This window comes from Gobio gobio (genome assembly GCF_949357685.1).
Source record: "Gobio gobio genome assembly, chromosome: 6".
NCBI lineage: Eukaryota > Metazoa > Chordata > Actinopteri > Cypriniformes > Gobionidae > Gobio > Gobio gobio.
The window spans coordinates 57,718,986-57,745,283 of NC_137102.1; the positions used below are offsets into that span (position 1 = coordinate 57,718,986).

Genomic DNA, 26,298 nt, shown 5'->3' on the forward strand with positions numbered 1-26,298 from the left:
TTCGCGGCGCGTTAACCAATCAGGAGCCTGCTCGCTGCGGTCAGGTGGTAAAGTGACGTGATGAGAAACCCTGCATAATTTAAAAATACTACTATTGTGTCACAAAATGTAGACTTTTTCAGGTGAGAATGTAGTTTTTTAAAGTTCAAATCTGTGGTTTATTTATGAAGAGAGCGCCTATTTTAAAATAATAATCTTGTGTTTTTGGAGTTGTGAGATCCAGGAGATCACCGGGCGCTCAGCGCTCATTAACCCCGGCGAGAGCAGCCTTTCCTCGGCCAGTCCTTCTGACGTCTGCCGCTGGCTCTGATGTCTCTGTAGTGGTTAAACATGAGATATAATTCGTCTTGTGTGGATCTAACGGGCGATCTTTGGTGTCATGAATCTATAATTTGTTGTCTACCAAATCGTTTTGACTGAGGACTGAAGTTTCATAACTTTTATTTTTTAGGATATTTAAATATACATGCAGTGAAGATAATGTAGCGCGTTGCCTGGACCACATTTGTGTGGCTATTAATGTTTAACATATATTTTTAATGAAAATGAAAAGAGGCAGAGTGGTGTTTCATGACATATTTCTCCTGGAGCGCCTTGAACGAGTGTCTATTTCGCTTCAAACGCTCGATTTATACGCATGTCCAATTAGCGAATGGATTCAAAATGTTCAGGCGTCCAACTAGACGCGATAGACACGATTTTGACGCTCCATTCGCGTTTGGTGTGAACGCAGCATAAGAAGTCAATGACATATGGAAAGTTTGGTGTCAATATGCCAAAGCATTGCAGAGATACAGCCTCAGAGTCATTTTGGCATCATGTCATCAAATTTCTTGCTGCTGTATACGAAAACGGTTTCTTCTTTCAACACGCAATCTATAACTCTTTGTCAGCACATTCGATTTCAGACAAGCGGTCTAGGAGGAGTTTGAAAAAGAAGGTTTTTTAAAGAAAAACAAAAATGGTGGACAGGAATTTCAGCAGACTATGGCAAAAATTGTTATCTGTGATTTCGGCATGACCCAAAGAATCTACAACCCCAAATCAGAAAAAGTTGGGACAGTATGGAAAACGCAAATAAATAAAAAAGAAGTGATTTCGAAATTTACTTTGACTTGTATTTCATTGCAGACAATATGAACAAAAAATATTTCATGTTTTGTCTGGTCAACTTCATGTCATTTGTAAATATGCATCCTTTCCTCTCATTCAGACCTGCAACACATTTCAAAAAAAGTTGGGACAGTAAAGCATTTACCACTTTGTAATGTAGCCATTCCTTTTCACAACACTTAAAAGACGTTTAGGGAGACACCAAGTGATGAAGTGTTTCAGGTGTAATTTGGTCCCATTCTTCCTGCAAACAAGTCTTAAGGTGGGCAACCGTACGGGGTCTTCGTTGTCGCATTTTGCGCTTCAAAATGCGCCACACATTCTCTATTGGAGACAGGTCGGGACTGCAGGCAGGCCAGTCAAGTACCCGTACCCTCTTCCTCCGCAGCCAGGACTTTGTAATGTGTGCAGAATGTGGTTTTGCATTGTCTTGTTGAAATATGCATGGACGTCCCTGGAAAAGATGTCTTCTTGAAGGCAGCATATTATGCTCCAAAATCTCTATGTACTTTTCAGCATTAATGGTGCCTTCACAGAAGTGCAAGTTACCTTTGCCAAGGGCACTGACACAACCCCATACCATGACAGACCATTACCATTCTTCTTTGGTCCGGAGCACACGGCGTCCATTCCTCCCAAAAAATACCTGAAATACTGATTCATCTGACCACAGTACATGTTTCCACTGTGTGATGGTCCATCCCAGATGCCTCCGAGCCCAGAGAAGTCGACGGCGCTTCTGGACACTGTTAACATAGGGCTTCCTTTTGGCACAGTACAGTTTTAACTGGCATTTGTGGATGTAACTACGTATTGTGGTACTTGACAAAGGTTTGCCAAAGTAGTCCTGAGCCCATGTGGTGATATCGCTTATAGATGAATGACGATTCTTGATGCAGTGCCGCCTGAGGGATCGGAGATCACGGTTGTTCAGCTTAGGCTTGCGCCCTTGTCCTTTACGCACTGAAAATCCTCCAGATTCTTTGAATCTTTTAATTATGTTATGCACTGTTGAATGTGAAATATCCAAATCTCTTCCTATCTTTCTTTGAGGAACATTGTTTTTAAACATTTCAATAATTTTCTCACGTATTTGTTGGCAAACTGGCGATCCTCGGGCCATCTTTGCTCCTAAAGGATTAGACCTTTCTTGGATGCTGCTTTTGTACCAAATCATAATTACAATCACCTGTTGACATCACCTGTTTCAAATCACATCATTATTTAACCATTTTACCTCATTACTAGCCCTAAATTGCTCCTGTCCCAACTTTTTTTAAAATGTGTTGCAGGTCTGTATGACAGGAAAGGATGCATATTTAAAAATGACATGAAGTTGACCAGACAAAACATGAAATATTTTGTGTTCATATTGTCTGCAATGAAATACAAGTCAAAGTAAATTTAGAAATCACTTCTTTTTTTTGGCGTTTTCCATACTGTCCCAACTTTTTCTGATTTGGGGTTGTATAAAGACTCATTACAATATGCTAATTTATTCAAAATGTTATTAGCATTTTTGCAAATTTCATTATAACTTTTGACCACAAGGTGGTGTTAGGACATGGTGCCCTTTACACACACCGAGTTTCATAACAACATGCCAATGCGTTTGTAAAATATAGCATTTTTTGACAATATTCAAAATGGCTGACGTCCAAAATGGCTCCTGGATATGGGCATTGTTCAACTCGACATGCTACACTGAAGCTAAAGAGGCGTGAGAAATTTGTCATACCTCCTGACCACTAGGTGGCGCTATGCCGAAACTGTACAGGTACCCTCAGGTCATGGTTGTCATAACACACACAATGGCTGAATCCAAAATCGCCCCATAAATCCTCATTCACTATTCTCTACTTTAGTCCACTAATACAGTTCACTCGAAGGAGTGAATGAAAACAAGTGAGTGAATTCGGACAGCTGCTGTGTGTACATCAGCTGTACACTCGCTTTTGTGGTGCAATGTGGGATAGAATGAGTGCACTCAATAACGCCCACTATGGTTTCGGACAACCACTACAAATGTCTGTCCCCTCAAATAGTGCCTTATTTAAGGGAAAAGGGGGTGATTTCGGATTCAGCCCAAGTTTGGTTAGAATACGCTAAAGCGTTGCGAGGATATATCCTCAAGTTCATTTTGGCGTCCTCTTCGTCGAATTTGTTTGCATGTTTTTTGAGAATAGTTCGATGAATCAACTTGAATTCTATAACTTTTTGCCAGCAGGGCCTGAAGATGATCTGGTTACTTTTTTTTGAAAATCAGAGCAACAGCCTAGGAGAAGTTTTTGAAGAAAAATTATATGGTTTCTAGCCCTTACGGTTTAAAAGTTATTAGCATAAATGTGAGTGCAACTTTGGACAGTTGGTGGCGCTAGAGGGATTGATTTAGAGACTCCAAATTTGCTATGGTAACACTTTAGAGTGTCCTCTATCTGTGTGCCAAATTTCATAACTTTCCTGCATGCGGTTCTATGGGCTGCCATAGAATCAAAAGCGGAGGAAGAAGAAATTGAAGAATAATAAGAATAAAATACAATAGATGCCTACGTACCTTTGGTTCTTGGCCCCTAATTAACTGATTAATTGAGGTGAAAGGCTAAAGGTCTTAAAGGAACACTCCACTTCTTTTGAAAATAGGCTCATTTTCCAGCTCCCTTAGAGTTAAACAGTTGAGTATTTTTACCGTTATCGAATCCATTCAGCCGAACTCCGGGTCTGGCGGTAGCACTTTTAGCATAGCTTAGCATAGTTCATTGAATCTGATTAGACTGTTAGCATCTTGCTCAAAAAAATGACCATAGAGTTTCAATATTTTTCCTATTTCTATGAAAATCTATGCTAAGCTATGCTAAAAGTGCTACCACCAGACCCGGAGATAGTCTGAATGGATTCGAAAACGGTAAAACTCAACTAGGGGGGTTGGAAAATATGCCTATTTTCAAAAAAAGTGGAGTGTTCCTTTAAGTGCTCTGATAAAATCTCTTTTTACATTGCATTAAAATGATTGTATCTGTTTAGTTTTAAGTAATACACAACTTATACTAAATATATCCCTTATCTACCCCCACTATCATTCAAAAGTTTGGGGCTGGTAAGGTTATCAAATGTTTTTGAAACAATTGTCTTATACTCATCAAAGCTGCATTTATTTGATCAATAAATACAGTAAAAACAGTGAAATATTATTACAGTTTAAAACAAGGGTTTTCTATGTGAATATATTATAACATGATCAATAACCTGTGGTCAAAGCTGAATTTTCAGCATCATTGCTACAGTCTTCAGTGTCACATGATCCTTCAGAAATCATTCTGATATGTTGATTATTATCAATGTTGAAAACACTTTCTCTTATTGACCCCAAACAAACAAGAGAAATACAGGCAACAGAACAAGTCAAGTGTTTAATCGTGTGCTTTATTTGAAGTCGGTAAACTCCCATTTCCTGTTTCATCCAGGTACAGTTTTCTTTTCCTTTTTTGACGTTGCAGTAAAGTTCTGCACACATAAGGTAATGAAAGCGTTTCATGTCAAACATTATTTTTTCATTCATGCTACATTGTCTTTAATGCATAGTTCAGAGATGGACTCAAAACAATATTCAGTTCTCCTCAGGCATCGCCACAACACGATCCGTAACGCAGAGCTCACGGTGATAGTCATATTGTACATGATCCGATTGTAAATCTACAGCCTAGCGGAGACTCCACCGGTATATCCATGAGACCCTGATCCATAGAAAGCTCTTTCCTGAGTATGGCTGCCAAAGGTGTACAATAAAAATGGATTTGGTGTCCTTTATGGTCACCCCGCCTGTCGTATTGCTCAAAGTACGTAGTACAAATGTGAGTCAGATTATTCCCCATGTACAAACAACTTTCTGACGAGCACAACTCCCAGGCCTGGCGAAGCGTAATACCTCTACGGTAGCGATCTGCCAATCTCTCATGCCTTCAAGGATGTTAATAACTGATATTCATTATTCACTTTCACCACAACGTCAACGTTTTAACTAAAAGCAGAACTAAATTAAAACGCTCATGCTTCCTGACTGAAACCCGAAGACAAGAACACATTTCTGTTGAAAACACTGGCAAAACCATTTTGCGTAATTGTAATGGTTTAGCAAACAATTTGCAGAAATTCACTTTGCTCATATTCCATGAATTTAACACAAACTTCTGAAAGAATTTGTGTAAATCGTTCAAAAAATGGCTTGGATTTACACAGAAACATTCAGAATTCATTTCGGTGTAAATCATTTGGAATTATGAATACATGTACACAGAATTACACTCATGATTCGTTTCAAACGAATTTCTGTGTACATTATTCAGAAAATCAATTGGGTTTATGAAAAAATGTACACAGAATTACACTAAAAAACATTGGTTCCAAACAAATTTCTGTGTAAATAATTCATAAAATCACTTGGATTTATGAAAAAAATGTACACAGAAACATTCAAAATTCATTCAGAACAAAATCTGTGTAATTTATTCATAAAATCACTTGGATTTATGAAAAAATGTACACAGAATTACACAAATTCTTTCCGAGCAAATTTCTGTGTAAATAATTCATAAAATCACTTGGATTCATGAAAAAATGTACACAGAATTACATTCAAAATTCATTTGGAACAAATTTCTGTGTACATTATTCATAAAATCACTTGGATTTATGAAAAAATGTACACAGAATTACATTCAAAATTAACTTGGAACAAATTTCTGTCTAAATAATTCATAATATCACTTGGATTTATGAAAGAATTTACACAGAATTACACAAAAAATTCGGTCCGAGCAAATTTCTGTGTAAATAATTCAAAATCATTTGGATTTATGAAAACATGTACACAGAAATACATTCAAAATTCATTTGGAACAAATTTCTGTGTAAATAATTCATAAAATCACTTGGATTTATGAAAAAATTTACACAGAATTACACTAAAAATTCGTTCAGAGCAAATTTCTGTGTAAATAATTCATAAAATTATTTGGATTTATGAAAACATGTACACAGAATTAAATTCAAAATTCATTTGGAACAAATTTCTGTGTAAATTATTCATAATATCATTTGGATTTATGAAGAAATGTAAACGGAATTACATTAAAAATTCGTTCTGAACACATTTCTGTGTAAATAATTCATAAAATCACTTGGATTTACAAAGAAATGCATATAGAAACATTCAAAATTTCGTTTGAATTATGCAATAATCAAACAATAGACTATTACGGAGTTGCTGAAACTGATTCATCGTTAATGTAATGTGATAATCTCCCTTTAGTTATGAAAAAATCATTATACCTCAAGCCTTCTTATAAAACGTCCTTTTTTATGTCCCAAATCTGCGTTCATAAATGATGGATGATCTCCTTAAAGTCCCAAAGGAGAAAGCTATGACTGTTGCGTACGCTCCTCTTCATACTTTGTTGTACATGAGAAAAATGGTCGCTATCCCGTCGTTGTGAAATGATCCGTATGTATTCCTGAGAAAGGTCGTGAATAATGATGCGTTTAGTTGATTGTACAAATGAAATAAGGCAAATAGAGATTGTCACAATTCACAGCGCCGCCTTTAGGGCTTCGGTTCTGCTTCCTGCAAAACCGCCTTCGCCCTCTTCAGAATTCAGAAAGACGTAGAAAAGTCGAGCCGAAGTCTAAAGCAGGTTCAGTGTTTCCCGTCAACGTCCGCCCTCGTATCGCATGCACTCCCAAAGGTCAAAGTCGTATTCAAAGTGGCGCATGCCTGGAAGCCCTGAAGTTCATCACTTGTCAAGCCCTTTAAAACACTAGCCACACATCACGAGTGCGATTGTTTCATCAGTTAGCATGAAGAACAGCGTTCAATCCAACTTTGTGCTTCTCACGGTTAGTTACTCCGAAGCTCACCGTCCTCATCCTCACTCGCTCTTCTCTCTGGTCCATTTGATCATGGTTTCTGGAGAGCGGTAGAGGAAGATGAGCTTGGCGTATAGGTCTTCCTCCAGGTCCAGCTCGCCCGTCTCTCGGACCAGGAAGATGTCGGTGCAGAGCTTGAGGATTCGGTCCACGTTGGGCAGCTCTTCGAACATGATGGTGTGCGAGATCCCGCTGAAGAACTCTCGCACGAACTTCCCGATGACCAGAACCACCGACATGTACAGACCCATGATCCTGTGCACACGCGGGTTATGTTTAACTCAACACACAGTGCAGGAATCACACACAGTTTAATCAAGTTCCTGTCGTCGGATTGATAAAATCCTGTTCATTTGGTTCAGATGGATTTAACACATATCTGTTATATAATTTCACTAAACTAAAAATGAAAATAAAAACAAAAGCACAGACTAATTATAGTAGCCTACATTTTATTACCCCATGATAAAATTACACTTACTTGTAGGTCCAACAACAAATATTTTAGCAATATGTGTATTTTAGTCAGAATTATTGCGTTCCTATTCCTATTCCGTTCACTATTCCCTGAATTTTAGCGGAGATTCATTTGCAGAAGGCCCGTCCTCTCCTGACAGCTAAAATTGACATATTTGCATGACTTTCTAACATTTACAGATGGAGAATATTCCTGTGAAATGTAAGTTATGCACATCAGATCTCAAACAGATTAAACAGTGCGAGTCTGTCAGTCAGCAGATCAGCGATTTAAACTATACGTGTTCACTAAATCTTACCAGTTATTTTGAAGCCCTTAATATAAAGTGTGTGTCATGTTTAGGACCAATTGGATTATGCATTTTCCGCTATTTTTCAGATGTACTCGTATAAAACTACTGTATATCGATGTAAACGGTATTGCCTCAATCCATATTGTTTCTAAAAAATATAAATCGATATATTTGTACAAACTCGATATACTGCCCAGCCCTAGTCCCTACACTAACAGGTAGGAAATAATCAGAATATTAATAAAGTTATCAAACACTTCACTGACTTCACTGCATAAATGATCAATTAAATATAGATTAATCCTTATTAAAGCTACAGAAGTTATTCAGTCAAGAGCAGTGAGTGATTTTCTCTTTCTTTTGTTCTTTGATTATCATTAATCAGGCCTGTTCACATCGGGATGATTTTTGCGCGCGTTTATCGCCGTCGTTTAACGCCTCGTGACTAAACAAAGGGCGCCAATGTGAGTGTGCACACCGACGCGCAATACGCCAGGCGTAAAAGTGTAATTCTTTTTTAAAAACGCCTTGACGGTTTTTTTATTTTGACGCGACGCGTTAAAAACTGTCCGACCAATGAGATCGGTGCTTTAGTTCACGTGCCTGGAGCAGCTGAAGTTACAGTAAAACACCACTTGGTGGCGCTCGAGCACAAAACGCTCTTGCCGAGCACACATTGATACGACGAAGAGGAAGTAAGTAGACAACGAAGAAGATGAGCTGCTAATGCTGCTTTGCCAGTTAGCAAAAAGTGTAACGCTGCGTCCCAATTCGCATACTATCCGTACTAAATAGTATTCGAAAAAAGAATTAGTATGTCCCAAATCGTAGTATGTTGAAAAGAGTATTCCAAAGATTCCCGGATGGTCTACTATTTCCGGTCAGAATCCGAAGTGCAGATCGATGCACACTCTAACGGCTAATATTGCCCACAAGCCATTGCGAGATGGACGAGGATTCGATTAGAACTACAAACGCGGATAAAAAGTGTTAAAAAACTACAAACATGAAGGTTACGCGAGTCTGACGGTTAAGTAGAGAGGGTTAGATAAAGGGGTTTGAGTGAGCAATTATCAGTATTTAACCTGGCGAAAAGATATTTATTCAATGTTAGCCACATTATATTTCACCTGCAGCAGCTTTGAGAACTTTTGTAATGATACGTTTGCACACATGAGAGGAGGCTCTGCATTAAAGACCCACGACTGGCAGATCAACGGGTGACTACATTTCTCTCTGATATGGTAGGAAATTAAATTGAATGTGGAGGATTTGAACTGTGACGGTGATTGACAGGGCAGTTAAACAGTGACAGGAAACACGTAACTAAGCAACAGAGTCCGTTAAAGATGACAGTAGTACGTCCCAAAGCTTGCATACTCTTCTGCTACACACTCAAAAGTATGTACTTTTTCTTCACAAAAAGAGTACATACTTTTAGGACGTAGTATAAGTAGGCGAATTGGGACGCAGCATAAATGTTTTTGGCAAGCACGTAAATACGGTCTCTCTTCTTCTTCTGTGTGACAAGCGAGTGTCAGAACCATAGACTGTAAACAAATATGGACGTAGTGTCTGTGACGTCACCCATAGGATTCTGAAGAGCAGTTTTGAAGCGCAAAGTTGGGACGAGCTGGCCGTTGCCATCTCCCGTTGATTTGCGACATCTCTATCGCCGTTTATGCCTCCACGTCCCCCCGATTGCCCCATAGACAGTAAAAGATTGCCTGCGAGCTTCTCCTCGGGTCTATACGGTACAGCGCAACGGAGTCGCATGGCTATGACGCAATTGTTAGCCTATTTTTTACAAAAACGGCTTCTACGGGGAGATTGTATAAAAGGCTCCATTACCTTGTTTCTTTCACTTTGTCGTGTTTGTTTAGAAATAAACAATGGACAAATGGAGTCTTTAAACGCCTCAGATGTAAAGTTATCCGCTGTCAAAGTGACGCCAAAATGAATGGGAGTCAATGGGATGCTAACAGCAGGTGATGGCTTGATTAGCAATGGCTGCCCATATGGAAGGTACGCTTCCAGGGTCCGGGGGCTGGATTACCCCCTTGCTAACAGACAGCAGATGAATGTCTATCCACCTGTCACTCAAAGTGGCCACGCCCTTAATTATGCAGGACTTTAAAGCTTTATATAATGTAAACAAATGAGTTATAAAAAAATTCACCCCCCTCACAGTTGTCATGAAGGGCAAAATTAGCCGTATAGACCGAAACCACAATTTGTTCCAGACTGTAAACATGTGTTTTTCTGCTGTAGAGTTGGGCATTTGAACATGAGCTCAATGAGATTCTGCTCCTTCTGGAGTCACTTCCGTATTGGCTTCAAGAGAAACTGCGGGAGGTTGCCGCTTAGTCACAAGCATAAAGTGCCGCAGCACTACCTTGTGTACCGGGAGCGCCATGTACTGAATTTGCACATTCACTCGGGTGTGAACACAAAGACGCGCCGAAAAACGCTGGCAATAAGCACACGCGCAGTAATCGTCCCGGTGTGCACAGGCCTTTAGGCTACTGTCACTTTAAGAGCTGATGCACATGACCCAGATCTGACACGCATCCTTATTCTCTCACAACTCTTTACATTCATTTCACACTTCATTTCACGAGTTCACACTTACATATAATTTATGGAGAGAAGTTTAACTGCGTATTTGGCGTGCTGTCCGGGGGAGGGCTTCGAGCTCGGAATTTGGCCCGAACCCAGAGTACCCCCGTATATGAAAGTGGTTGATAAAATAAAAGTGTGGAGAAGGGGTGGTGGAGGGATGCTAGAAACTGTCAATGAATGGAGGTAAGACTGCTGCGTGTATATATATACCTCTTACTGTTGATTAGCTGAGTGCTCTCCACCTGTGTCAATTATCTGACGTGCTCCTCCCGAACTATGTTTATAAAACATTATTTAACTCATTTAAGACTGTGCTTGCGATGATACTGGCATAAGTTTGTGCGTTAAACTAAAAAAATTAATCACATTAATTTTGACAGCCCTAATATTATATATATATATATATATATATATATTAGGGGTGTAACAGTACACGTATTTGTACCGAACTGTTTCGGTAAGGGGCTTTTGGTTTGGTGTGCGTGTGTACCGAATGGTTACGAATGCAATCTTAAACAGTTAACAGTCGGCTTATTCTAAGCGCGGAACACACTTCAATCCTAGTTCCCACTCGAACATATTAAATATTCAGTCCATTTTATCACGAAATTCAAACGATAAATGCCGTTTTGACGCTCTTTAATGTGACGGCTGATCACTGTATAGGTGCGTCAATTCAAGCGGCCGCGGCGCGAGTGAACGCGATCATCTCTTCCAGAAGAATAAACATGAATTAATATCTTAAGGTATGTTGAGGATAACACTTACTGAAACGTATCATATGTCGTGTAATCGCTCAATCAGTGTTTCAATCGCGGAAAGATGTCAAACAGCTTGTAAACAATGTCACTCAGCATCATTTACCTCAGAGTCAGAAGTCCTTCAGTGTCCACAGCTGTTAATTCACTAGAGAAATCAACTCTTTCACTAAATATATGCACTATATTAGCCTATATATGTATTAATTCTACTTAACCTGTTAGTGATGTCTTGATTATGCTATGTTTAGATAAATCTGTCATGAAAATGACAGTCACTAAGATTATATTTCAACAACGAATTGGAGAAAAAACAATTTTATTTAGGAGTTAAACAAAACTTCACATAAGGTAGTTTTTGCATTAAGTTATTTTGGCCTCTGTTTTTAACCTTTAACATTATAGTAATAATGTGCAAGTAAGGGCTCCCTATATAGTTTACAGCATTATCTTTAAGAAACTTTTAGTTATAATTTAATTCATTTTAGGACAGACACAATTTTTTCAGTAAACCACTGTTTAATAAAAAATAAATAAAAAGCAATTTTTTTAAAACTGCTGTACTGAACCCATACCGAACCGTGACTTCAAAACTGAGGTACGTACCGAACCATCAGTTTTGTGTACCGTTACACCCCAAATATTATATATATATATATATAGCTGCGATGAGAAAATTTACAAAAACTTACATAGTGTGTATATACAGTGCCCTCCACAATTATTGGCACCCCTGTTTAAGATGTGGTCGTGGACTTCTAAAAATTCTCCTTTTTTTTAAACAACATAGAACCCAAATGCAAAAAAAGACAAAAATCCAACCTTTCATTTTATTACATTACTTTGGTGGTTAAAAAAAATCACACATTTAGAAAAAAACTAAAACTTGAAATCATGTGTCCCACAATTATTGGCACCCCTGATGTTAATTCTTTGTACAACCCCCTTTTGCCAACAAGACAGCACTTAATCTCCTCCTATAACATTTCACAAGATTGGAGAACACAGAGAGAGGGATCTTTGACCATTCTTCTTTGCAAAATCTTTCTAGATCATCCAGTGTCCTGGGTCCTCTCTTATGCACTCTCCTCTTTAGCTCGCCCCACAGGTTTTCAATTGGGTTGAGGTCTGGGGACTGATATGGCCATGGGAGGACTTTGAGTTTGTGACTGCTGAACCATTTTTGTGTAGATTTTGCCACATGTTTTGGATCATTATCCTGCTGAAAGACCCAATGACAACCCATCTTCAGCTTTCTGGCAGAGGCCATCAGGTTTTTATTTAAAATGTCCTGGTAGTGCAAAGCGTTCATAATGCCATGCACCCTAACAAGGTTCCCAGGGCCTTTGGAAGAGAAACAGGCCCACAGCATCACAGATCCTCCACCATACTTCACGGTGGGCATGAGGTGCTTTTCGGCATACTCATCTTTTGTTTTAGGCCAGACCCACTTAGAGTGTTTGTTGCCAAAAAGCTCAATCTTAGTCTCATCTGACCAAAGCACACGATCCCAGTTGAAGTCCCAGTACCGCTTAGCAAACTCCAGACGTTTACGTTTGTGAGTGTTAGTGAGAAAAGGCTTTTTTCTTGCATGCCTCCCAAACAGCTTGTTGGCATGTAGAGAGTGTCTGATGGTTGTTTTGGAGACTTTGTGACCCCAAGATGCCACTCTTTGATGCAATTCTGTGACAGTGAGCTTAGGACATTTTTTTACTTCTCTTACCATCCTCCTCATTGTGCGTTGTGGCAATATAAACTTGGGACCTCTTCCAGCCTTGTTTGTCACTGTTCCAGTTGTTTTAAACTTCTTAATGATTCCTCTGACTGTAGATACGGGCAAGTTAAGGCGATTGGCTATTTTCTTGTAGCCATTGCCTGACTTATGAAGGTCGACACACATCTGCCTTACTTGAATGGTGTGTTCTCTTGTCTTTGCCATGTTGACAAATGAGTAAGAGAATTAGGCCTCTGTGTCACGTAATTTTTATACCCCAGGGAAACAGGAAGTCATGAATTACTAATTAAAAGTTCCTAGATACCCTGACCAACTTTAGCAACTACAGAAAAATATATTTAAAAAAAAATCAATTAAATTTTTCAGAGGAATTGTTAGGGGTGCCAATAATTGTGGGACACATGATTTCAATTGTTTTTTTTTCTTCTAAATGTGTGATTTTTTTTACCACCAAAGTAATGTAGTTAATGTAACTTGTACTTTTTCTCTTTTTTTGCATTTGGGTTCTATGTTGTTTAAAAAATAAGGAGAATTTTTTGAAGTCCACGACCACATCTTAAACAGGGGTGCCAATAATTGTGGAGGGCACTGTATATATAAATATAAAACCTAAAATATATTGTTTTATATATATAAAATTAACATTTATAAATGAGTAGTTTAATATTTCTCCATTGTTTTTTATTCGATTATGCTGTTCGCAATGCTTCATGGGATTTTTTTTCCCTAACTAAAACCGTCTTGTACCATTGTCTGATTTTCCTTTTTTTTTAAACTTCAAATCAAAGTTTGTAGTGTTGTGATTCACCTCATACCTAATGGTTCATGGCTTAAAACTCTTTAACAAAGACTTTTAAAAAAATCCCTATGGGAAAAATGGATACTAAGAAACTTCTAGAACGAGCGCTGCTGAAAAAGAGGGCGGGCACTGTTGCACTGTGGTTTCTATTGATAAGCCCCACTCACCGTGAACTCTCATTGGTCAAAAATACCAATTATGGCTCCACATAACTATGTATGATTGGCCACAGTTTTTTCCCCATTATGGAGGACAGAAAAATCACTGGTAATGTGTTACGATTGTCACTTACCCATAACCAGCCAGAAAGCCCAGACTGGGTGGACTGACTTGGTCACTGAAGATGTAGATCTCCAGACCAGATTCGTTTTGATTCTTGAATGGATCTGCAGTTAACGGCCCTCGTTCTGTCTGATTCACGATCCACCACTCCTGAACGCCCCCCGAGCTGAGTTTGCTGGTCTTGCGTAACGTGAGCGTGATGTCCCTGTAAAGTTCACCTAAGGGGGAACATGGAAGAGTGAAGAGAAAGAGGCATGTTGATGTCTGTAGAAAAGCATAGCGATGTAGCAAAGGCATAGATAATGGTGGAGAGCTGGTGTTTTACCGCGGGAGAGCTGCGCAATAGGCTTGGCATTGGAGTCGCTTGGTGCTCTGATGAATCTTGGAAAAATCTTTTCGATGCAACTTTAAAAAAAAAAAAAACACATTACAATTTACCATTCAGTCAAATGTTTAGGGAAAAAAAAGTAAAGACAAATATACAGACTGACTGTGATTGTTTCATATTAGCATTTAGAAGCTTAAAAACTCACACTGGAACTTCATTGTACTCCGTTCCGTTGTCGTCACTATTCAGTAGTTCCTTTAGTTTAGCTCTGGTTTGGTTATTCAGTTCAATTTGGTGTTTTCCTGCTGCCGTTTCAGCTTTGGCACCTAAATCGATGTTCCTAATGGACAAATACAGCAATACACACAGAAATGAATGAATTGAGTCTTTGTCCATATGCATTATATGCAGAAAAGATTGTCATCAGGGTTATTATCGTTAAATAAAACGCATTGAAGTAAAATGATTGATATAAAGCTGAAATAAAATATAAAAAATGTCCACGACCTGAAATAGGATTATATACAGTTGTGGTCAGAATTATTGGCACCCCTGGTAAATATGATCAAAGATGGCTGTAAAATAACATGAACAAACCACGAACAGCTGGATTTTTATGAACTAATGCTGAATAGAGGTGTTGTTCATGGTTAGCTCATGTTAACTAATGCATTAACTTATGTTAACTAATACAACCTTATTGTAAAGTGTTTAATCGCACATTTATCGTGAAATTAAGCATACGCCATTCACACATTCATTGTCATAATTTGCTATATCCAAAGTAAAAAATCAGATTGAAGGGTGATTCTCACAAAACTATTTTCTGCAAGCTTCAAGGATCATTGGAGACTCCAAAAGGACACCAAATATAAGGAGCCCATATACGTATATTATATAATACATTCATACACACCTAAGAACCAATGAAAAAAAAAACATTATATAAAAAAACTTGTGTGTACAGAGCAACAACAAGAAGACTGTTTTCATTTTAGACATCAAGCTGCGATACAGAACGGGACTGCACGGAGACACCAAAAAAACTCCTAAATCAAACGCTTTGACTGATTAAACATAGGATTACTAAACACAACAACGTACACGTGACAAATCATACATTATCCTTCCTGAGTGTGTGTGGAAACAACGCAAATGTACTGTGTGTCTGTACATGAATGCAGCGTGCGATCAGTGATCTAGAGCGCACACACACACTACGACTGTAGTATGGTTCACACACCATTCCTCCATACAGAATCTCTCCAGATCCTTCAGATTTCCAGATCCATGTGTTTTTTTTTTTTTTAAGCTCAACTATCTTTTACCGCACATCAGAACTATAGGGTTTGACTCATTGCGATGAATGATTAAGGGAATTTGGCCTTTGTGTTTCCTCATATTTATACTCCTGTGAAACAAGACTTCATCGCTAGACAAATTCATGTTCCTAGTCACCCTGGTGTGCTAAAAAATGTAAATATGAATAGGAATATACTTCTGAGAAGTTTTACGCAAAAAAAAAAAAATTAGGGAGGCCAATTAGGTTTCATAATGTGATTTCCCCCACACTTTCAATTCTTTTACTTTCAATGAAATGTTCCATTTTTGTGATTTCTTTGTATAAAAGATCAAAAGGATAAATAATGTAGATTTTTTTTTTTTTACAACCATCTTTGATCATATTTACCAGGGGTGCCAATAATTCTCAACTGTACATATGTCACGTGTGAGCAGGGATGAAGCGGAGTGAGAATCCAAGTGCAGGATCAACGATTTAATAACAACCAACATCAACAGTAAATCCAAGAACAAGGGAATCCAAAAGGAGCGCAACAACAGGAACACACATACAGGAACCAACAACTGAAGCACTGGGGTATATATACACAAAGAGAAAACAAGGGGGGGTGGTAAATGGGTAACACCTGGGGAGACATGAAAACATGAAAAACTACAAAGAACTAGAAAAAAAAGCACAGGAAACAATTCAACGGGACAGACACAGAGCATATGTGACTATATACATTTTCATTACTGTAAATTATGATTTAATTTGTCGCACTGCCTTTAATTTATGATGATTGTAATGAGGTGTTTTCACTAGGTACATTTTCTAATCTAGGCAGTTGCCCGGGTCAAGTCAAGTCACCTTTATTTATATAGCGCTTTTTACAATACAGATTGTTTCAAAGCAGCTTTATAGTGATAAGAAGAAAATATTGCAACAAAGTTTGTTTTAGCTGTACAGCCGCTCTGGAGAAAACAGTGATGTTTTCGTCCAGCTCAGTTCAATTCTCACTCAATAGTGTCAATGCAGGCGGGTCAATAATATAGCTGTATATTTAGTGCCCCCAACTAAGCAAGCCAAAAACCAAAGGCAACAGAGGCAGTTCTCCTCTGGCCAATGGGTGTTCTATAGACCTTATACACTCACCTAAAGGATTATTAGGAACACCAAACTAATACTGTGTTTGACCCCCTTTCGCCTTCAGAACTGCCTTAATTCTATGCATTATCCTGCTGGAGGTAGCCATCAGAGGATGGGGACATGTTGGTCATAAAGGGATGGACATGGTCAGAAACAATGCTCAGGTAGGCCGTGGCATTTAAACGATGCCCAATTGGCATTAAGGGGGCTAAAGTGTGCCAAGAAAACATCCCCCACACCATTACACCACCACCACCAGCCTGCACAGTGGTAACAAGGCATGATGGATCCATGTTCTCATTCTGTTTACGCCAAATTCTGACTCTACCATCTGAATGTCTCAACAGAAATCGAGACTCATCAGACCAGGCAACATTTTTCCAGTCTTCAACTGTCCAATTTTGGTGAGCTTGTGCAAATTGTAGCCTCTTTTTCCTATTTGTAGTGGAGATGAGTGGTACCCGGTGGGGTCTTCTGCTGTTGTAGCCCATCCGCCTCAAGGTTGTGCGTGTTGTGGCTTCACAAATGCTTTGCTGAATACCTCGGTTGTAACGAGTGGTTATTTCAGTCAAAGTTGCTCTTCTATCAGCTTGAATCAGTCGGCCCATTCTCCTCTGACCTCTAGCATCAACAAGGCATTTTCTCCCACAGGACTGCCGCATACTGGATGTTTTTCCCTTTTCACACCATTCTTTGTAAACCCTAGAAATGGTTGTGCGTGAAAATCCCAGTAACTGAGCAGATTGTGAAATACTCAGACCGGCCCGTCTGGCACCAACAACCATGCCACGCTCAAAATTGCTTAAATCACCTTTCTTTCCCATTCTGACATTCAGTTTGGAGTTCAGGAGATTGTCTTGACCAGGAACACACCCATAAATGCATTGAATTTGAATGAATTGAACCCACTGTGTCTGTTTTTTGCTCCTCCCGCCACATTTGATTCAAATATAACATAATTTTAGATCCAACTGGACATGTTGCTGTGAGATTCATGAAATGCACGTGCCCAGGTTTGTTGCTTTCCACTACAAATGGAAAGTTGAACTCTACCTCTGTATGGACCAGGTCATGGTGAGAGGAAAATTCTCCTCATTGAGCATATCAATGAGGTTCTTCCTGCTCGGGGGGCTGATGGTCCACAGCGCGTTTGAACTTCCTTCTAGTTGTGCTACTATCAAATCATCATGAATATAAGACTCCAGGAACTGCATGGCGTTCTGCAGGAGACACAAGCATCTATATCAGCTTTTTTTCCACAATGCAAAATAAAAAATCTTAATATTTCTAGAAAATAAGCTCCATTTTATCTTTGCAAAATATAATTTCTTATGTTGATTATGCAGTGAAATGTGACATTAAAACAATAGTATTGTCCATTATTATGGGCCTCAACAAACAGAAATCTGAAATCATTCAGGTGCACGACAAAAAACATGTTCATGGGAACAGGATTTGACAACAGAAACAACTCCTTACTGCATTAGTGCTGTAGACATCTGTGAACGCTTTAAACTGTGAGGAATTGGTGTTTTTTATGTGGTTCTGCTGGGCGCTCATTGTGAAGATCGGCTGGAAAACAGAATGCAACAGGAATGGAAAAAAGCACTGTGAGACATAATGATAAGCACTGTGGGATTTGCTTTTGAGATTTGATTTGTTTGAGTTTCAGAAGAGATCTCAACAATGTCTCAAATTTTAGAGACACAGTATTGTTATTGTTAACTAAAACGCCATTGGCCATTCAAATTCAGCTGAAATAGAAATATTAGATTAAACCTTTGAAACATTGTTTTGCCAACTAACTGAAATAAGTGCAAGTTAACAAATGTAGCTACTAAAATGACTAAAACTAAAACAGAAAGAAAAATAAATTGAAGCTACAAAAACTGCAAAAAAACCCAACAATAACTAATAAAAAAAATAAAAAAAAATGATTAAATATTACTTTAAAATTAAAACAAAAATGATAATAAATTAGAGATGCACGATATCGGCCACCATATCGGTATAATTTGGCCGATGTATTAAAGCCGATAAATAATGTATTATTTCCTTCAGATGCGCCATGATGGTTTTGAATGGCTTGAAATATGATTTTAATCACTTCAAAAAGGAAAATACAGTTAATTTTAATGTGTAGACTTTAGTTTTTGTAATCAGGCTATCAAAAACTGTATAACATTTTTGATTTAGATTTATCGGCCAATATATCGGTTATCTGCATTCAAATATAAAGAATTATCGGCCAAAATTTTTATATCAGTGTATCCCTATAATAATAATACAGAAAAATACATTAAAGCTAAAAAGAAACAAAGCAAACACCGCAAATAAACTAAAACAATAATTAATAAAAATGTCAAAAAATACAATTACTGAAAACAACACTGTATATTATCTGAATTATTATTATTATATTAAATATGAATAAAAACTAGTATAGTAGTAATAGTAAATAATATTCAAATAACACCTGTAGAGATCTCAATATGAACTCATCAAATGATCTGAGATGCTTTACATATTCATTTGATCTCCAAGGGCCAGTTGTTCAAAGGTAAACTGATCGAATTTTGGTTATCGGATTGGATCAAATCTTGAATCTGAATGGAATTTCAGACAGAATCTGAAATCAGATTAGATCACGGAATCCAATCCTAGTTTTAATCTGGATCAAACCTTCAGTTTGTGTTGTTCAAAACTTGATTTGGATAACTTTGATCCAAAAAAACAGGATTATCCTGATCCCAACAGGGGGTAGGATTTCAAGGTGGATTCCAGGAAGAAAATGTAGTCAAACTTTAAAACTGGTCAAAAAATACAACATTTGTATCATATAATACATAAACATATATTTTATTTTGCTCTTGATTAGTTAGGCTAATTGTTAAAGTAATAAATTAGAGGTAGACATTAGGCTACCTATTAAGCCTTTCGGTAGCCTACAGTCAAAGTAAAAAAAGATTTAGCCGCATTAAAATAATCCACAAACAGCTGTAAATATCAAACAAAAATATTATATTACATTTAAAGTGTTTTTTAATCACTTATAAGACTTTTTACTTCTTATCAATTATAAGAGATGAACCAGTCAAAAGTTCTTTACGAGCGAACGGCAAGGTTTCTCGTGTGAACGCTATACGCAAAACTTTTCTGAGAGAACGCAAAAGCATTTGAACTCATATTTTTTCCATCACCATCACTTCAGGGGCTCCGTAGAGCACTAGTTTTCCAGATTTGGTAATCTAAAAAGGTGTGTATCTGGATCAGGGTGATCCAATCCAAGTTTGCTTTGAAAAAACCGGCACAAAAGTATGGATTACCTGATCCTGGATAGCAAAACATGGGATTTCCAAATCCAGATAATTTTGATCCAGATTAAATGTTTTGAACAACTGGCCCTATGCTATTACTAGTGACTCATTTGTGTCTATTTTGATTTCTCAGGAGAAACAGCATTGCTAGCAATAAAACGTAACTCTGTCCTGTATGTAGAAACTGGCAGAAATGTGAAATGAGCAGCTTTAAAGTAAGGTGCACCTGAAGTCCTCCGAGCGTTAGCGTGACGGACACGTCCAGCGGGGTGTTGACCACTCCTGCCACAGATTTGACCAGAGACATGAAGAGCAGCGGGAACCAAACGATGCAGATCAGAAGCATGACGATCATGCCTCCCATTCCATACTTCACAACCTTCTTCTTCTTCTGCCCGCGCGGCTGAGGGTTTCGCTGCAACACCACATGAACAGCTGGTTAGGATGCTGCCTCACGCCCACATGCAGTGCATATGCGGGACGTATTTTTTCAGTGTCCAAGTTAAAGGAACACTCCACTTTCTTTGAAAATAGGCTCATTTTACAAGTCCCCTAGAGTTAAATAGTTGAGTTTTGCCGTTTTTGAATCCATTCAGCCGATCTTTGTATCTGGCGGTAGCACTTTTAGCATAGCTTAGCATACATCATTGATTCTGATCAGTCCATTAGCATCTCATTCAAAAAATGACCAAAGACACTTTCAATATTTTTCCTATTTAAAACTTGACTCTTCTACAGTTACATCGTGTGCTAAGACCAACTGAAAATGAAAAGTTGCGATTTTCTACACCTCTATGGCTAGGAACTACTTTCTCATTCCTGCGTAATAGTCGCGGATCTTCGCGGCCGTACCATGGCTGCAGCGGCGCAATGATTCGTTGGTATTCTGTGAAACACGGTGGTAGTTACACCTTCGACTTACTATCACAGCCCTTTACAACACACAGAACCATGGCTAATCACACAGCTAAATCCACAACACAATTTGTCAGCTGCAAGCCTGAAACTCTCTCTGCAACTACACAAACTTAGCGCCGGTCACATTGAAAGTTACCTAGCTGGGCTACTTTCAGGCGCTGTAATATCATTGCGCCGCTGCAGCCATGGTACGGCCGCGAAGATCCGCGACTATTACGCAGGAATGAGAAAGTAGTTCCTAGCCATATAGGTGTAGAAAATCGCAACTTTTCATTTTCAGTTGGTCTTAGCACACAATGTAACTGTAGAAGAGTCAAGTTTTAAATAGGAAAAATATTGAAAGTGTCTTTGGTCATTTTTTGAATGAGATGCTAATGGACTGATCAGAATCAATGATGTATGCTAAGCTATGCTAAAAGTGCTTCCGCCAGATACAAAGATCGGCTGAATGGATTCAAAAACGGTAAAACTCAACTATTTAACTCTAGGGGACTTGTAAAATGAGCCTATTTTCAAAAAAAGTGGAGTGTTCCTTTAAGACAAGGCAAGTTTATCTATATAGCACATTTCATACACAATGGTGATTCAAAGTGCTTTACACAGGAATGGAATTAAAATATTTATAAGAAAATAAAACAAATACATAACCTGAATCACCCCTATCTGGAGAGGAAGAAAATGGAGAGTCAGGCTCGCGATTTTACTTTTTATATTTGTTAGGTATCTGTGCGTTTAAACAGTACCTTCCTGAAACCACCAAGTTTAGAGCATAATATGGCACCAAGTGCTGCATGTGCTTTATTAAACTGATGTGCATTGTTCAGTGTCAAAATGAGAATGTAATTTCACCATAAATGTCTCATCGTGGAGGCAGAAAAACAAAGTTCTGTACGACTCACAGGAAGAAGATATAAATGCAAAAGAAAAGGCATGGGAGGCAGTTTCCTCTGGTGCTTGTGTGGATGGTAAGTGTTAATCAAAAATGTAAGAGAAAGAACCATATGATTTGGCACTTAAGTAACTTAAAGGTGGGGTAAGTGTTTTCTGGTAACCGATGTTAATATTTCAACACGCCCCTACCCCAAAAGGTTCTCGCCCCTAATTTGATAGCTCCGCCCCACACATACGTACGCAACACAGTCAACGACTATGGCGGAATCAGCTGTGCCATCCGGCCGAGGGTATGATGCCATCAATAAGTGAAAGCAAACATATATTAGGAGTTTATTATCATACTTTTCAGACACACTTTTGGGGAGCTGACGCTTGAAACAGACAGTGGTTTAACGCTTTAGGATGAGGAAATGAATGGGTCTTTATCATCGCTGAAGTGAATGACAATATTATAGCAAATGGACAAGCAAGCAAACATGACACACAAGCATATTCAAGCAAAAGCCAGCATATATGTGACCCTGTCTGTGAAAACCCAGCTAAAGTCATTTTTTGGTGATTCACTGTTTTATACATAAAATCATCCTACATAATGTAAAGAACATTCTGTGAAAATATAACCTTGATATCTTTAATATTGACTGAGTAAGACCATGTCAAAAATTATTTGAATTTCGGCCTCAGAAAATCATGATTTTGAGAAATTCCAATTTTAAAATCAAGCTTATTTTTAAAATTGCAAAACATTTTAAACATTATTATTCTGACTACGTGCCATTAAAGCTAAGATTCTCCCATTTTCAGTGATATAGGACACATTTATGGGAAAATTCTTAGAGTTTTGTAAAACAAGTCTATTGATTATGATGTGCATGTCCAAAAAGCGTGAAACATTGAGACGAATGGGGGCACCACAAGAGCTTGATTTACAAAGTCCGTTCACTCTAATGAGTTGTAGACTATAACTTTATTAGTAAAATGAAATCTCAGTAGAAAATGTAATTAATAGGCCTATATATATATCCATTAATATATAAAACATCCATAGAAAATCTCACTGTGTAACATTTGTAAAGTAAATCTAATGCCCTACCAAGTGAACAGGTCAGTCTCAAACTTTTATACAGTTAGTGATAACTGTGAATCTTCACTTTTCGATTAGATTATGATTCATTATGATTTTTTCATGGCTCATTGCGCTTAATAACTCTTTTACATAAAGCACGTCCTGCACTTTATGTTCTCATATTCATGCATGTTCTATTCGCTTACAAACCGAAACAAAACATGGTTTTGAACATGGCAAGAGCTTTGCTTCCGAAGGACATACTCAGCTTTTTTATATTAATATATAATACGGGTTCTTTATTTAGCCTACAAAAAATAGTAGGCCTATATTAATCATTACTAATTAAACTATCAGCTGTTCTGTTCCTTGCGCTTCGCGTGCTCGCGGCCGCCCTGTCAGAGAGGGCATTCATAAACCCAGCGCGTCAGCATCCAAAAACCAAACTATTTCGACACGTCGCAGCCATTAAATCTGTTTAAAATAAGATGGATATATCGGCAGAAGGTGTAGTTTGAAAACTAATAAGCTGTTCCTGAAATGTCGGTGATGGCACAAAGAAATCCACACAGATATCGGAACCCGGCTTAAAGGTCCCCTTCTTCGCGATTCCATTGTTCAAACTTTAGTTAGTGTGTAATGTTGCTGTTAGAGCATAAATAATACCTGTAAAATTATAAAGCTCAAAGTTCAATGCCAAGGGGGATATTTTATTTAACAGAAGTTCCCTTTCAAAGCCTACAGCGAACGGCTGGCTTGGACTACATCCTGGTACTTCCTTCTTTAATTACGTCAGTAGAGCAGTAGAACAGACTAACCTCCGCCCACAAAGAAACGCGAAAAAGGGGGCGCGGTCTTGTTGCTGTCCCACGTGGAGAAGCGGACGGTCGCGTGGAGAAAAGGAACTGTTGCGTTGAGTGTGTTTATCGCCATGTCATCGAGACGCTGTTATTTTCATCCAGGAGTCAAATCACCTTTGTTTGGCTTTCCCAGGGACGCTGTAGAGATTATTGAACGCATACATCTCTCCGTTAAGAGGCGTGACCTTTCCAACGTGCGCTAAGCTGCTGTCAAATTACAACACAGGAACCGCTTTCACGTGCGCTAAGCTGTGGTCGAATCACAGCACAGGAACCGCTTGCACAATCAGAACTCGTTACGTGTTTCTGGAGGAGGGACTTTATAGAACAGGGAAATCACCAGCCGTTTTTAGGACAGTGGAAACAGCGGTACACAGATAAGTAAATAGTGTGAAAAATACTGTGTTTTTTTACACGCGAAACATGAACACAATTATATTGCACACTGTAAACACAATCAAAGCTTCAAAAAAACACGAAGAACGGGACCTTTAAGTAGCCGTTTTCTTGCCTTTCCCGACACTGACCTGATCTTTGCTCGTGCGTATTGATATTATAGTCTGTTTGCACTTTGTAATTGTAAAAAATATGTTTCTGAACCGAATGATATAAGAATCAGCAGTTGTTTCTGCGTCGAAAGTAAACATTAAATCAATATTTAAGAAGCCCACGTCCGGTATTTTTGGTGCAAAATAATAAAACGTAGCGTCAATAAAATCATTTATTTCAGTATTTATAATATTATAAATGAAAAATTGAGTACTGCATCTCAAAGCCCTTGGTATAATCTATCATTTACAGCAATAAACACAAATCACATGTTTTGGTCATTTTTATGGCTATGACTACTTTGATGCTCTATATCTCATCATTAGATTATGCGACTTTAGCCGGGGTTTCATAGACAGGGTCACATATTAGTTCTGTGAAACAGAACAAAACCAATGTTACTCGCCTATCGAGAAGAAATAAAGCAACCTCGGCGTCCGATTGCCTTAACGTTCCTTGAGCTCCAGCGCTGGAAAGCTCACACTACTTGCCTGATCGTAAGCCTTCTTTTGTTCCACACACATCTTCCACATGTGTTTTTTATCAGCCATCTCTCTCTTTCTGTCGTCGCTCGGCTAATGTCCGCCCTGTGTGTCATGTCTTTTGAATAATGACGTGCACTGAGCGCTCTCTTCTCCCCGTCATCAGTGGACACTTACTACTGATTGGCTATATGTTTGTTTTGGTCCTCGGCCCGAGACACTTTTATTAAGCATTTTTGAAATACCACTTACCCCACCTTTAATATATAAATCTATATACAAGTAATGAATCGATTTTGAACTGAGAAGGTTTGTTGGGGGGAAAAAAAGATATATAAACTCTCTTACCTTCTCAGATTCCCTCCAGCATTTGAGGATGAAGATGTGAGCGTAGATGTCCTCCACACAGATCCAGCTCGACAAACTGAGCGTCGTGTCCGTCCACACCCAGTCCATCACGGCTCGCAACTCCGTCAAGAACGGGATCATACGGAACCTTGGACATACAACATTTACTAAGCAGGAGTATACATTATGTAGGGATGCACCGATACCAATACCAGTATCAGGCCTGATACCAATTAAGCTCATGTACTCGTAAAAATACCCACAATGCCAAACACCGATACCTCAAGTGACATAACTGACAGAATTTTCCGTACACAGAGACACTGGCGGCAGCAGCACACACAATGTCAGCCTCAGGGGTGTGGAAATACTTCAAAATTAATGACAACAACCCACACATTAAAAACTGCATGAGTTGTTTTATTTTTATTATTAAGCCAATTGTAATTATGCCCTATGAAGGTTATTGGACAATGACATTTGTGCTTTAAGTTTGTGATAAGCACATAAAAATAATACTTTTTTAATTTGAGTAATAAAGAAGCTGTCCTACATTCATTAGTCTCACTGTGTTGTGCTTGGAAAACTGCCACATCACCAAAGAAAAAAAAAAGAAATTAATAAATGTTTAGGTATTCGTATCGGCGAGTACCAGAAAAAAATCATAACTCGTGCTCAGTCCTTAAAAAATGGTATCCGTGCATCAGTGGCGGCTGGTCAATAGAGGGCGCTGGGGCGCCGCCCCCATCAAAATTCCAGAAATATACATGTATACAAAAATGATATAAAAGTGAAATAAAAATAAAATAGTTTACTCATACGATGTGCTGGCTGTTAGTAAGAGCCTCAGCATTTAATAAAAACTGGCTTTGATGGGTTAACTATTTTATATGTTCTTCAATATGTTTCATGCGGTTTCATGCGTGAGGGACGCCGGACAAATGGACGTCTATCTGAGTCCAAAAATAGACGGGCAGCATGTGACCTGAAGCTGGTCTCTAATTGGTTCTTAAAGATCCTCCTCCGGACGCAGGTCGCTGCGTCCCTGGCGAATCAGAATTGGATGCGTGTTATTTTATCCAATCTGATTGGTTCTCGTCACCTGTC

General features: G+C 38.5%; 1 protein-coding gene across 1 annotated transcript in view; it reads right to left on the minus strand.

Moving 5' to 3' along the window:
• Positions 1–4,513: 4,513 nt before the first annotated feature.
• Positions 4,514–26,298, minus strand: part of piezo2b (piezo-type mechanosensitive ion channel component 2b) — a gene marked incomplete at its 5' end in the record, with an annotated part of 187,017 nt that continues 165,232 nt past the window's right edge. The window contains 8 exons of the mRNA XM_079819677.1: positions 4,514–7,287; positions 14,009–14,216; positions 14,324–14,403; positions 14,532–14,666; positions 17,811–17,977; positions 18,237–18,329; positions 20,301–20,489; positions 25,192–25,339. Coding sequence (XP_079675803.1) covers positions 7,035–7,287; positions 14,009–14,216; positions 14,324–14,403; positions 14,532–14,666; positions 17,811–17,977; positions 18,237–18,329; positions 20,301–20,489; positions 25,192–25,339 — 1,273 coding nt within the window. The 3' untranslated portion in view covers positions 4,514–7,034. The remainder of the gene's footprint in view (positions 7,288–14,008; positions 14,217–14,323; positions 14,404–14,531; positions 14,667–17,810; positions 17,978–18,236; positions 18,330–20,300; positions 20,490–25,191; positions 25,340–26,298) is intronic.